The 12,255-nt window shown below is 41.4% G+C and overlaps 2 protein-coding genes across 2 annotated transcripts in view; one reads left to right on the top strand and one right to left on the bottom strand.

Annotated features, from left to right (window-relative positions):
- Nucleotides 1–3,027, bottom strand: part of LOC140494804 (SURP and G-patch domain-containing protein 2-like) — a 39,356-nt gene extending 36,329 nt beyond the window's left edge. Inside the window, exon 1 of the mRNA XM_072594417.1 lies at nt 2,875–3,027. Coding sequence (XP_072450518.1) covers nt 2,875–2,896 — 22 coding nt within the window. The 5' untranslated portion in view covers nt 2,897–3,027. The remainder of the gene's footprint in view (nt 1–2,874) is intronic.
- Nucleotides 3,028–3,204: 177 nt separating this feature from the next.
- The window catches only part of sugp1 (SURP and G patch domain containing 1), a 33,242-nt gene continuing 24,191 nt past the window's right edge, over nt 3,205–12,255 (top strand). Inside the window, exons 1-4 of the mRNA XM_072594416.1 lie at nt 3,205–3,244; nt 5,467–5,668; nt 6,663–6,757; nt 8,857–9,102. Coding sequence (XP_072450517.1) covers nt 3,223–3,244; nt 5,467–5,668; nt 6,663–6,757; nt 8,857–9,102 — 565 coding nt within the window. The 5' untranslated portion in view covers nt 3,205–3,222. The remainder of the gene's footprint in view (nt 3,245–5,466; nt 5,669–6,662; nt 6,758–8,856; nt 9,103–12,255) is intronic.

The following is a 12,255-nucleotide window of genomic DNA, read 5'->3' as shown; positions in this document are numbered from 1 at the left end:
ATGTGATACATATATATCAGTGACAGTTTTTTTAAATATGTAGTTTTACAGAACAAGTATGACACAGAAACAAATAATTCAGCCGCTGATTCATGTCACTTTAAGTTCCATAGCAGCCTTCCCTCACCTATTCACCATCTCCTATATTTTTTTCCTGTGCATTCACCCAGTGTCCCCTTAAATGCAACATCATCTGCTCATCTGTGGTAGCAAATGTATGTCAGCCTAATTGTAATGCTTTGTCTACTTGAACTGTAAAAGATATTCACCAGGATAGTTATTTATTCTATTGTTCCAACTTGTTTTGTGCCTAGAAAATCAATTTATAATTGTATAAGCACAGTGGTGAAGAACAGATCAACAGCACTGGCAACACCTACAAGTCTGTTATCTTTACCAGCCTTTAAAAGGCTTACAATTCATACAGTAGACTTAAATGTGAAATTTCTGTACACCTCAGGTCTGTGCTTTGAAGTTAATCACAGGGCAGGGGTTGTAATTCAAAGAGATTAAAATAAGTAATGCATGTCATACAATGGTTCCAAAAGAAATAAACCTGTTAGGAATGTGGTTTACCAATTTGAAGAACAGCTATATGGGACTGGGTATTATTACCAGCATTAGATAGGGGTATGACAGAAACCATTTTAACAGAAGAAATTTTTCACAACAGTAGGGATCATGCAGTTGACATTACGTGGATTTTATACATGTAATATAACTCAACTCTACTGCAGTATAAATTTATAAGATTGCATCAGTAAGACAATTTTTAAACACAGCCATAGCAAGACTCAAACATGAACAGAAGAAATGACATCTCCCACACACATATGCACAACAAATTTTATCAAGAAACAGTGACAGAACATTTTCAATATACGCTACAGAATTGTCAGCATGAGAAAAAAAGTGAGAGATGCCACAGCTGAAAGGTTAATCAATGAAATGCTGATAGTTTTGTGATCCCAGAGTTTTTTGCATTTGGTTTTTGATCTCCATCATTTGTGGCATTTCCTTAATCTATATAAGAGAGTTAGGATATCCTTAAGTGTCAGAGCACAGCTGCATTTGAGAAGGTTAACTGAATTTTGGGATTTCAGATACATTCCCAATTTCCCATGCATGGCCCATAATCCCTCATCACTCCAGGTGGGTGTATCAACCCCCTCCCCACAAAGAACCTCATTACCTTTGGGGCTGGATGCACAAAGCATCAGACTTGTCAGCAAAACAATATCTTATTATTTTGAGGTGGAGTTATTAAGCCATTTCCTAACACAGAGACAACTTTTTGTCCCAGTTACCTCGGGCAGGGAGAGACAGTATCGGTGAAAGCACTCCAGGTTAATTCTGGAGTCTCTAGAAATGTAAGCTTAAATTCCAAGAGACGTTTGCAAGCATCCCAGGTCAAACAATAAGAGATTAAAATATTGACATTTATGATTATATTATTAGAACTTTTATTTTAATTATAACAACATGGGAAATGAGGAAAACTGAGCACAACTGGATAAAATGCTGGATCGGATTATTTACGTGTCATGGTACCAAAGGTAGGCAAGCAGGAGGCTGGAAGAACACAGCAAGCCAGGCAGTATCAGGAGGTGAAGAAATCGACTTCTCCGCCTGCTGCTTGGCTTGCTGGGTTCTTCCAGCCTCTTGCTTGTTTACCTTGGATTCCAGCATCTGCAGTTTTTTTGTTGTCTCTAACCATGGTACTAAAGGTGGCAGCCAAGGAAGCCGTTATTTTGGTTGTCATCCTCTGACTGTCTGTAGATTTTGGAACAGCCCCGCCAGATTGCAAGATGACAAATGCAAAATCGCATTCAAAATAAAGGTGGGAGGGAGAAAACAAGAATTCACAGACCAGTTAGCCTGACATCAGTAACAACTAAAATGTTGGTGCTTATAAGAAAGGATGTGATAATAGGGCTGACAGAAAATATCAATGGGTTTAGACAAGTTAAGTATGGATTTTTGCAAGGGAAATTACGTTTGACGAAACAACTAGAGTTTTTTTTTGAGGATGCAACTAATAGAACCAATAAGGAAGAACCAATAGAGGTGCTGTACTTTTGTGAAAATGCAACATAAGAGGGTTGTGTGCAAATGTAAAGCACATAGGATTGGCATGGATTAGAATTGTTTAACATAGAAAACGAAGTAGGAACATATAGGTCTTTGTTGGAGTGGAAAGCAGTGACTACAATAGGGATCAACGAGGATTGGGTGGGTCGCAGTCTGAGGATAAAGTGTAGGCCATTTAGGATTAAAATGAGGAGAAATTTCTCCAATTGAATGGAACTCTCTCACATAAAGCTGTGAAAGCGAAGTCACTTCATATGCTACGAGAAATAGACTTCTGGACAATAAAGGCATAGCGGGAGAGCCCGGGAGAATGGCGGAGAAGTAGTAGATTGGCTTTGATCATATCATAGAGGATGTGGAGTGGGCTCGATGAGCCAAATGGCCTCCTCCTGCTCCTAGTTTCTATGCTGTCGGGTGGCTTCAAATCGTGAAATCTCCAGAAATGCATCGGAACCAGAGTCAGCAAGCATTCCCGGGATGACGGATGGGAGTGTTATCGGATCTCCTCGCCCCTTCTCCCCCAAACAAGGGTCTTGTTTACCACCCCATCCCCGTTACATCCCCCTGGGTGAGGATCAGACCAAGTCTCTAACCCCAAGCACGGTTGCCCCTGGTTACCGCATACAGGGCCCAGGCCATCGAACCCACTTTATTCTGATCCGCCGAGAGCGCGGTCTTTCGAGTTTCAGCCTCTGGCCACGTCCCCGGACCCAGTGGACAATCCCCAGTCTGTCCCCGGACCCCATCAACTCCACTCCCTTGCCCCGCTTGAGCCCCACAAACCTGGACAAAACCTCTCCTCCATTGCTGCCGGCGCGTCACTTCCCCTCCCCTCACCGGAAGCATCGTGCGCACATCCACCAAAAACAAAGAATTCCTTCGAACGCTTCGTTCAATTGAAAGAAAACACGACATTCCACGTCCCCATATCTATGTTTACAATACCATGGGGCGACAGACGAAATTCAGGTACAAAAAACAGGTTTGTAGTTTTTCATCCGTGCCGGCCATTGAGATCAATGGGGCATTGAACTACAACCCCCAGAAGGCTTTGCGCGACGGTACACCGCTTTCCGTTGAGTGGCGGTTATGACGCAACGTCCGGAAGTGACGGCATTAGGAATTGAAGCCATGGCGATGGAGGGAGATACAGGTTGGTTTTGGGTGATTGAGGAATGGGGGATGGCATCAGTACTGTCCCACCAGAGATATTCACAATTAAGGGAAATGCTCTCAAAACAACAAACTCACGTTCTATTACTAGGCTACGCATCAATAAAAGAGGGAGCAGGAATAGTTCCCATGTTTTGGAGTGTTGTGGGTCCTGCTCCACTCACGGGGCTCGGAATTTAGATACCCTGTTGTTTATGGTGGCGTGTGTTCTTCAGTTTTTCTATTTGACCGAGGTCTTCAATGTTTATTCATACCTCTTCTTACTATGCGTTATGTTACTGATGGGGAACTACTATCTGGTGGTGTGGTAGCACTTACTATTTGAGCTGTCAACCTATCATTAACCAAAAACATTCTTGAGGCATCTGATTTTCACTTGTAATTTTGTTCATGTTTTAGGAGATATCAATTTATTTCATCTTTTAAAAGAAAGTCACTTTTGATCTGTAAGCACTTTGCTTTTGTATCTCCAAGTACACCCACATTCTGCTCTGTCTTAGGTAGTTGGAAAATGTATTCACTTCTACATCCTGTTATTCACTGATTTGGATGTTAGTTGCACACGTAATGCATTTTTGGAATACTTTTGTTATTGTTTACATGTTGGCCAGGGTTATGAATGCTGCTAATATGACATTTGCTGCAACATGGAATGATACAATGATTCTATTGATGTAAGGCTCTAATGAAGAGTTACATGCCTGAAATGTCAGTGGCTGGTCTTTTTAGCTTCTTTCTAATTTTGTTTTGGTGTTTGTCAATGCCGTGGCAAAGGTCAGGGTGTTTTCTAAACTGTGACCACGTGGAAGAGGGATATCAATAATCTGGACAGTTCCAGAGCCTTAAATCTCACTTGACAATGCCTATACATATTCATAAATATCCATATGGGTATTTTTACGTTTTTGTTGAGCAGAGAGAGAGAGAGAGAGAGCAGTATTCAAGGCCTTAGTTTTCTCTTTGTTTTAACTATGCATCGATGACTGTGAAAAGTTAAAAGGTTTACTCATATATATTTTGTATGTTCTCGTAACTCTCAGAAACCAGTTCGAAATTGACTGTGAATGTCATTACGTGTGATTCACTATCCTTAACAGAGTACTTTTTTGTACCTGCAGGAGTTAATTTTTGGACTGTAATGTCTCAATGTCCTTGTAATATGCTCCAATATTCAGTCTGTATTGCAAAACTGTTCGTTAATTATGCACAAGTGGGTACTGCCGATGCTGGAGATTAGAGTCAAGAGAAGAGTGGTGCTGGAAAAGTACAGCAGGTCAGGCAGTATCCAAGGAGCAGGAAAATCAATGTTTTGGGGAAGGCCCTTCATCAGGAATGAATGAATTGCCCGAAACGTCGATTTTCCTGCTCCTTGGATACTGCCTGACCTGCTGTACATTTCCAGCGCCACTCTAATCTTGACTGTATTCATTAATTACATTAAGTGCATTACCCACATTCTTAAGTGAGAAACTGATGAACGTTGCTCTACCCTTCTCATTCTGTTCTCGTCTCAGCCAAACTACATCCAAAGCTGACCCTTCTGCCTCCTCCCAAATTGAATAAATGTTATTTGCTTCAGTGGTGAGTAGTACCTTATTTGCAAGCAAATTCCCTCTGCATCAATGCATGACCAATCCCACCCCTATTCTTTATGGTCCCTGATTGATTTGATATATGCATTCTTGCAGTGACCCCGAATGTTGCTTAAAATAGCATTGACAGTTCTGATGATTAAAAATAAGAGTAGCAATGGGCTGTATAGCCCATTGACCCAACTCTGCTATTCAGTAATTTTCTACATCAGCCCAATCCTCAAATCCCATGATTCCTCTCTTGCCCCAAAACCACCTTGGTATCTGTTTATTATGCACCCAACTGACTATCCATAGTCATTGGACTTGCCATGGAGAATGAAGCACCGAAAGTTAATAAGATTGTTTCCTAAGATGAAAGGATAATCCTAAGAGTAGAAATTAAATTTAATGTTTTTGTATTTATTGGGGATTTGAATAATAAGGGATGATCTCATTACCTCTAAGCATTTGAAATGTTTCAGTGGTCCTTTACATTTACATGACAGATGTATCCAGTTATTTCGATGCACATTTTATATATTTTGAAAACACTAATTGGCACTCTTTTTCCCTTCATATAGATGTTTCCTTGGTTGACACTGTATGTTTTAATTTTTCTTTATTGCAGGTAAGGCTGGTGGTGCTACCAAGTCCAGTAGTGAGCGATCCTTCAGTCTTGAGCGTCTGGGCTCTTCCAACAGACCCAATAAATTGTACGTGAATCTAATGAAACAAGAGGAGCTGATAGCACAGAAGAAGAAAGAAATTGAAGCAAAAATGGCGAAGGCTAAAAAAGACAGTTTCACAAAGCTGCAAGTGAATGCTGCTGAGTATGTGTGATTATTGTTCTTTATCGACAAGTAGAGTCATAGAGTCATAAAGACGTACAACATGGAAACAGACCCTTCAGTCCAACTAGTCCATGCCGTCCAGATATCCCAACCCAATTTTGTCCCACTTGCCAGCACCTGACCCATATCTCTCCAAACCCTTCCTATTCATATATCCATCCAAATGCCTATTAAATGTTGCAATTGTACCAGCCTCCACCACTTCCTCTGGCAGCTCATTCCATACAAGTACCACCCTCTATGTGAAAAAGTTGCCCCTTAGGTCTCTTTTATATCTTTCCCCTCTCACCCTAAACCTATGCCCTCTGGTTCTGGACTCCCCACCCCAGGGAAGAGACTTTGTCTATTTACCCTGTCCATTCCCCTCATGATTTTATAAATTTCTTGTAAGGTCACCCAAGTAGCTTGAGCTTCACTTTGAAATAGAGTTTATTAAGGTTAGGGAGGTTAGTACTCTGGATTAATGCATTTCTTGTTAGATTTCCTAATATTAACATCAATAGTGACAGTGGGTACAGCACTGGATTAGATACCTAGTACAATTCCCACTACACTGTCTTCATCAAACACCTCCAGGACAGGTACAGTATGGGGCCACCTCCTGAATGTTGAATAGATGTTAAATGTCTTAATTTGTTACTGTTCTCCCATTTCTAATAAAGATCGAGGCATGGCTGACCAAACTCATTTCACAAAGGACCCTTGATGTGCCCTGAGACAGCACTTTCAACTCATTGACAGGATTCAGCTTGAATCCAAAGCCAATTTTTAAGCTGCAGCATAAGTCTTGATACACTAATATTGCACCTATATGAGCATAATTCCCATGAAGTTTCTTCTGGATTGAGTTGCTTTTGGAAGGTCATTTGTTGTGTAAAGTCAATTTTCATAGATGTCATATTGAATTTGGTGATGAGTATGGTGCCTGTCTCTGCTTTTGCTGGAATTCACCATCATTCTAATTCATCTACAGAGATGATGACCAAAAGAATACATCAAACAAGTTTGCCAATGATGGGAGCTTCCTGCAGCAGTTCCTAAAGATGCAGAAGGAGAAGGCAAGTACAGGTGAGGAGAATGCAGATCTCGTCTGGTGTACTTGGAGGATAACTTACATAGCAGATTTCCAAAAGTCCAACAGTTTGAATACTCCACTTTGCCTCTGCTCTTGGTTGTGATATGATATGCTGATGGCTATATGTATGTGCATGTTTGAACTTTGCTAATCCATTTAGCAAATGCTCTGTTAAATGTTCAGTTGAGTTTAGAACTTGAAGACATAAAAGCAGGAGTAGGCCATTCAGCCCATTGTGCCAGTTCTACCATTCATTTAGATCATTCCACACTATCCTCATATCCATGGTGTTATTGGTTCCAGAATTGAGCTTCCACAGTCCTCTGGGATAGAGAATTGCAATGATTTATCATCCTTTGAGAAAATTCTTCCTCATCTCAGTGCTAAATAAAGTCCTAAACCCTTTTTCTGGAGATTGTCTCTAGATGCACCAACCAGGGAGAATGTCCTATCTACATCTACCCAATAAAATCTTATAAGTTTGAGATTTACTCTCATTTGTTGTCATTTCTTGAAACAGTCGAGAATACAGATTGTGTCCTCCATCTGTTTTCTTTAGACAATCCCAAAATCTTATGGAGCGCAGCTGATATCTTAAATATACTCCCTGTGGATCAGTGGCTTCAGATGAAGTGACCAGCAAACTATAGATGTAACAGGATAGGAGAAGGAGAATGCCATTCAGTCCATTGATATATCTGAGCCCTTCAGTTTGTATTTAAGTTAATTCCTCTGTTTGCAGTTAGAATGGAATCTGCCTATAGTACCTTGTCACCTCTGCCAGTAAACTAGTAGTCCCTTGAATGTTCAAGGTTAAGGGGATGATCTATGAGTGAGTCTATTCCTCTGGCAGGGAGTTCAGAATAATGGGTGTAGAAACTTAAAATTTGAGGCAAGCCGTGCAGGTGTAATGTCAGGAAGACCTTTTCACAAAAGTACAATGGAAATCTGGAATTCTCTCTCTCTCTTTCCTACACCCCTCACCAAAAAAAATGACTGGAGGCTGAGAGTCAATTGAAAATTGCAACACAGGGGTTTTGTTTCATAATTTCTCTCACACATACCTTTTTCCTTTGGGTATTGTTGTGAAATGTTGGAAGAATTTGCAGACTAATTATCAAACTATTGCACTGTCATGAGTGTACCTTGCATGGTGAACAAGTCCTGCCTCAGGACTCAAATTTGGACATTACCCACTGAGCCACAGGACCTTCAAAACAGTGCTTGAACTTTTCTTCGGGGAAGATATTAAGGTCGGAAGTCACACGGCACCAGTTTGTAGTCCAACAGGTTTATCTGAAATCACAAGCTTTCGGAGTACTGGCCCTTCATCAGGTGAAGTTAAGCAGTGCTCCAAAAGCTTGTGATTTCAGATAAACCTGTTAGACTATAACCCAGTTACCTTGTCCACCCCAGTCCAACACTGGCACCTCTATCAAGGATGTTAATGGTTACAGAACCATTGCAGCTAGACAGAAATTATACATAGATGTTTCATAATCTATATTCTCTTGTAGCACAATGGTAGTATCCCTACCCCTGGACCACAAGGCCTGTGTTCAAGTCCCGTTTGCACCCGAGGTGTATAATAACATCTCTGAACAGATGGATTAAGAAAATAGGTTAAACTAGGTTTAATGTTGGAAAAGGCTTGAGGGATTGAATGGCCCCATCCTGCTCCTGTATTGCAGCTTCACTGCTGGTAGAAGGACTCATTAGAATGAGATGAGTTTATATTGTAAATGTAAACAGAATGTATAATAGAAATAATAAAAAGTGTTATTGAAGTAAATACAGATTGAAGTAGGCCTGTATATCTAATTCAAATTGCTTCGTTTGAAGACTGCATTTGGTCTTCATTGCTAGTGCCAGTAGAAAACCATAAAAGATCAATGAAGGATAAATGAGTTGTATTAGTATCCTGTCGTGCTATTCAGGCAAATTAGTAACTCTACCATTCAACTTGAACAGAGGGTTTGGGCGGGTTGTGCTGAGTGGGACTTTAATGCAGCTTCCTGATATGTGTTGTTGACTTTTGTTTGACTTTGACTGCCACATTCAGACCACTGATCATTTTTCTATCCCTCTGAAGGAACGCCAACAAGCAACAGCAGTAACTCCACCAGCCCCTCAGGGACCCAGGTACAGAAGAGGCAAATTCTGATTGGGAAGCGACCGGGTCTGGGAGTAGCGTCTTTGGGAAGCACGTTAAATCAGATGAAGAACTATACTCATGCCAAACAGACACCAATCGCAGCCCGCCCCAGTGTCTTCCAATCACCAGATGATGAAGAGGAGGAGGAGGAGGAGGATCTTGAGCAGTGGGCTGAAGTGAAAGGTAACTTGCTTGCTTAATCTTTGATATTGTGTCTACATACTAACAGCTGCTGCTGTGATGAGAAGTTTGTAGAGGGGGTATTTGTTTAAATCAATTCCTTCTCAAGGTGCTAACTGCCCTCAAATTCAATTCCTCAATTCTCCCTGCATTGAATTAAAAAGAATCAGTCAAAATCCTGTCTGATTGCTATCCAGTCTCCTTTTCCATGGCTTATGTTTTTCCTTCTGGTGCCCGAGCATACAAATTGGATGCTCTGCTATTCACATTACATAGTGAACTAGATGTTTAATTGACTGAATAACAGTCACTTGAGAAAGACATTGGGAGACTTTTGAACTAGCATTCCCTAGTAACCTGAGAAAATCCCGAAGGGGAGGGAGCTGTGGCAGAAGAGAAGACTCTTCTTTTGTAATTGGTTAGTGATTAGGAGAAAGTGAGGACTGCAGATGCTGAAGATCAGAGTTGAGATTGTGGTGCTGGAAAAGCACAGCAGGTCAGGCAGCATCCAAGGAGCAGGAGAATTGATGTTTCGGGCATAAGCTTTTCCAGCACCACACACTCAACTCTGATCTCCAGCATCTGCAGTCCTCACTTTCTCCTCGGTTAATGATTAGTCTGTCACTAGTGACTAGTCTGGAAACAGCAGCATTTGCTGTAGAAAATTATTTAGGGTTCCTTGAGTGAATTAAGTTGGTACTGAAAGGACTTGCATTTATGTAATATCCTTCACAACCTCCCAAGTGCTTTTCACTTAATGTTTTTTAAATATAGACACTACTGTAGGAAATGTGGCAGAAAATCTGTGCACACTGAGCTCTCTAAAAGTGATACGTGATAACTAGATCGTTTGCTTTAAGCTGTTGGTTGAGTGATTTAAAAATGACTAGGACATGAGTGGAGCTTCTCTTTTCATCTCCAGCTTTTTACGCTACCGGAGAGGGTAGATGTAGGCTCAGCTTGATGTGTTGACCAAGAAGACAGCGCATCCAGTGGTGCTGCAGCCCACAATACGACACTGAAAACCTCGCTATGAGTTTGAGTCACTTGAATGTTATACAATCCCACAATCTTCTGCTCAGCTTGTAAATGTCTAAATCCAAGATGAGTAAAGGCATAAGAGACTCCTGTATCCATTATAATGAATAAGGAACATAAACCATTGTTGGTTGTCAGGAAAAAAAACGTCTGGTTCACGAAAGTCCTTTGGGGAAGGAAGTTTGTTATCTTTACCTGGTCTGTCCTTTGTGTGACTCCAGACCCACGGCAGTGTGTTTGACTCATCACTGGTCTCTGGGCAATAAATTCTGGTCTACGTAGTGACATTCACAACCTGTGAATTAATTTTTGTTTTAAAAAAAGCTAATCTTTCGCAGATTCAAAAAGGATTAACATTCTCTTACAAGAACATTAATAGACCAATCAGCCTGTCTAACCTCTACTGCCATTCAGTAAGATCATGGCTAATCTGATTGTGGTCTCAATTCTAACTGTCCTAACCTGATAACCTTGGATCTTGACCAACAAGGGAGTGATCCATCACTGCCTTAAATGTATTCAAAGACCCAGTCTTTTCAGCTCCCTGGGGAGGAGGCAAAGACCCACTAATAGGAGGGGGGGGGGGGAAATCCTTCTCACCTTTATGTAAAATGGGAAACCCTTTATTTTCAAATTGTATCCCCAATCTTTATTCTAAGAATTGTTCCTACAGATTAAGATTTAAATGTTCATAGAAGAGCAGAGCAGTTCTCCATAATGTCCTGAAACCTTTATGTCAATCAACTTCTTTGAAGCAGATGATCTCACTGTCTTATTGCTGACCGTGGGACCTTGCTGTGTCCAAATCAGCTCCTCATTTCCTGGATTACAGCAGTAGCTACACTTCTGAATTTTTCAGTTAGCTGCAGTTAATGATTTGGGATATCCTGAAGTTGTGGATGATGTTATGTGTATGTAATGCCAAAAGGAAGTTAGGAAATTTTATCGTGATCGTGCAGCATTGGAAATCCAAGGCAGAATTATTTTGGTCTGGGTGCCCCAATCACTGACTCAGCCAGCACATTGCTAGATTAGTGGTGCTGGAAGAGCACAGCAGTTCAGGCAGCATCCAACGAGCAGCGAAATCGACGTTTCGGGCAAAAGCCCTTATTCCGGATGAAGGGCTTTTGCCCGAAACGTCGATTTCGCTGCTCGTTGGATGCTGCCTGAACTGCTGTGCTCTTCCAGCACCACTAATCCAGTATTTGGTTTTCAGCATCTGCAGTCATTGTTTTTACCCAGCACATTGCTAGTTGAACATTGCCAAGGGAACAGCTGCCTCCATGTGGGATGGTTGGTTTCAGTGGTTTCTGGTGATGGAAGGGTGGTTGTCATGGTGCATTGGATAATGTCTCTGCCTCTGAGCCAGAGCACTGACTCCAGAACTCGATCGTCAGGGAGCATAGGCTCATAACATAGCCAAACAGGTTGAGCATTGACCAATTAACCCTTCCAGCATGTAGACAACAGTGGCAGACAACAAGAACAGGAGAAATTCAAGGCATGGCACTTGAAGTGTTTGTTTTGGCTCCCAGTTTCTTCTCCGGACTTTTTCTGTGGATGCAGTCCCGCAGGCGCTCCTTGGTGTATTGGTCATGTGACGTGGATATGCCAGCCAGTGAGTATCAGCAGGGTATTAGGACATTAGGAGCAACACAGCAAGTGTACTTTTTCTAACATTGGTCACAGTTAATGACTCAGAGAGGACATTACAGCATTTTTGCAATGTAGGAAGATTGAATATGTTAGGCCCTTTATCCATTAGAGTTTAGAAGAATAAGACACAACCTCATCAAACATAAAATATTCAGCAACTAGGTAGGCTGAATAGCTGGAATTATGTTTTCTCTTGTGGCAGAGACTAAAATTAGGGACAAAGTTTAGGAATAAGATGGATCTCTTTTAAATCAGTGATGAGAATTTGTTTTGGCTCAGGTTAGCAGTGCGCCAGGGACCCAAGTTCGATTCCAGCCTCTGGTGATTTTTGTGTGGAGTTTGCACATTCTACCAGTGTCTGCGTGGGTTTCCTGTGATTGCTTTGCTTTCTCCCCCACAGTCCAAAGATGTGTAGGTTAGGTAGATTGGGTAATTTAGCATTGCTAAAGTGTCCAGGGATGT

The sequence above is a fragment of the Chiloscyllium punctatum genome, chromosome 24 (assembly GCF_047496795.1).
Source record: "Chiloscyllium punctatum isolate Juve2018m chromosome 24, sChiPun1.3, whole genome shotgun sequence".
Taxonomy (NCBI): domain Eukaryota; kingdom Metazoa; phylum Chordata; class Chondrichthyes; order Orectolobiformes; family Hemiscylliidae; genus Chiloscyllium; species Chiloscyllium punctatum.
Note: the sequence above shows the minus strand (reverse complement) of the source record. Positions and strands in the feature narration are given on the sequence as shown.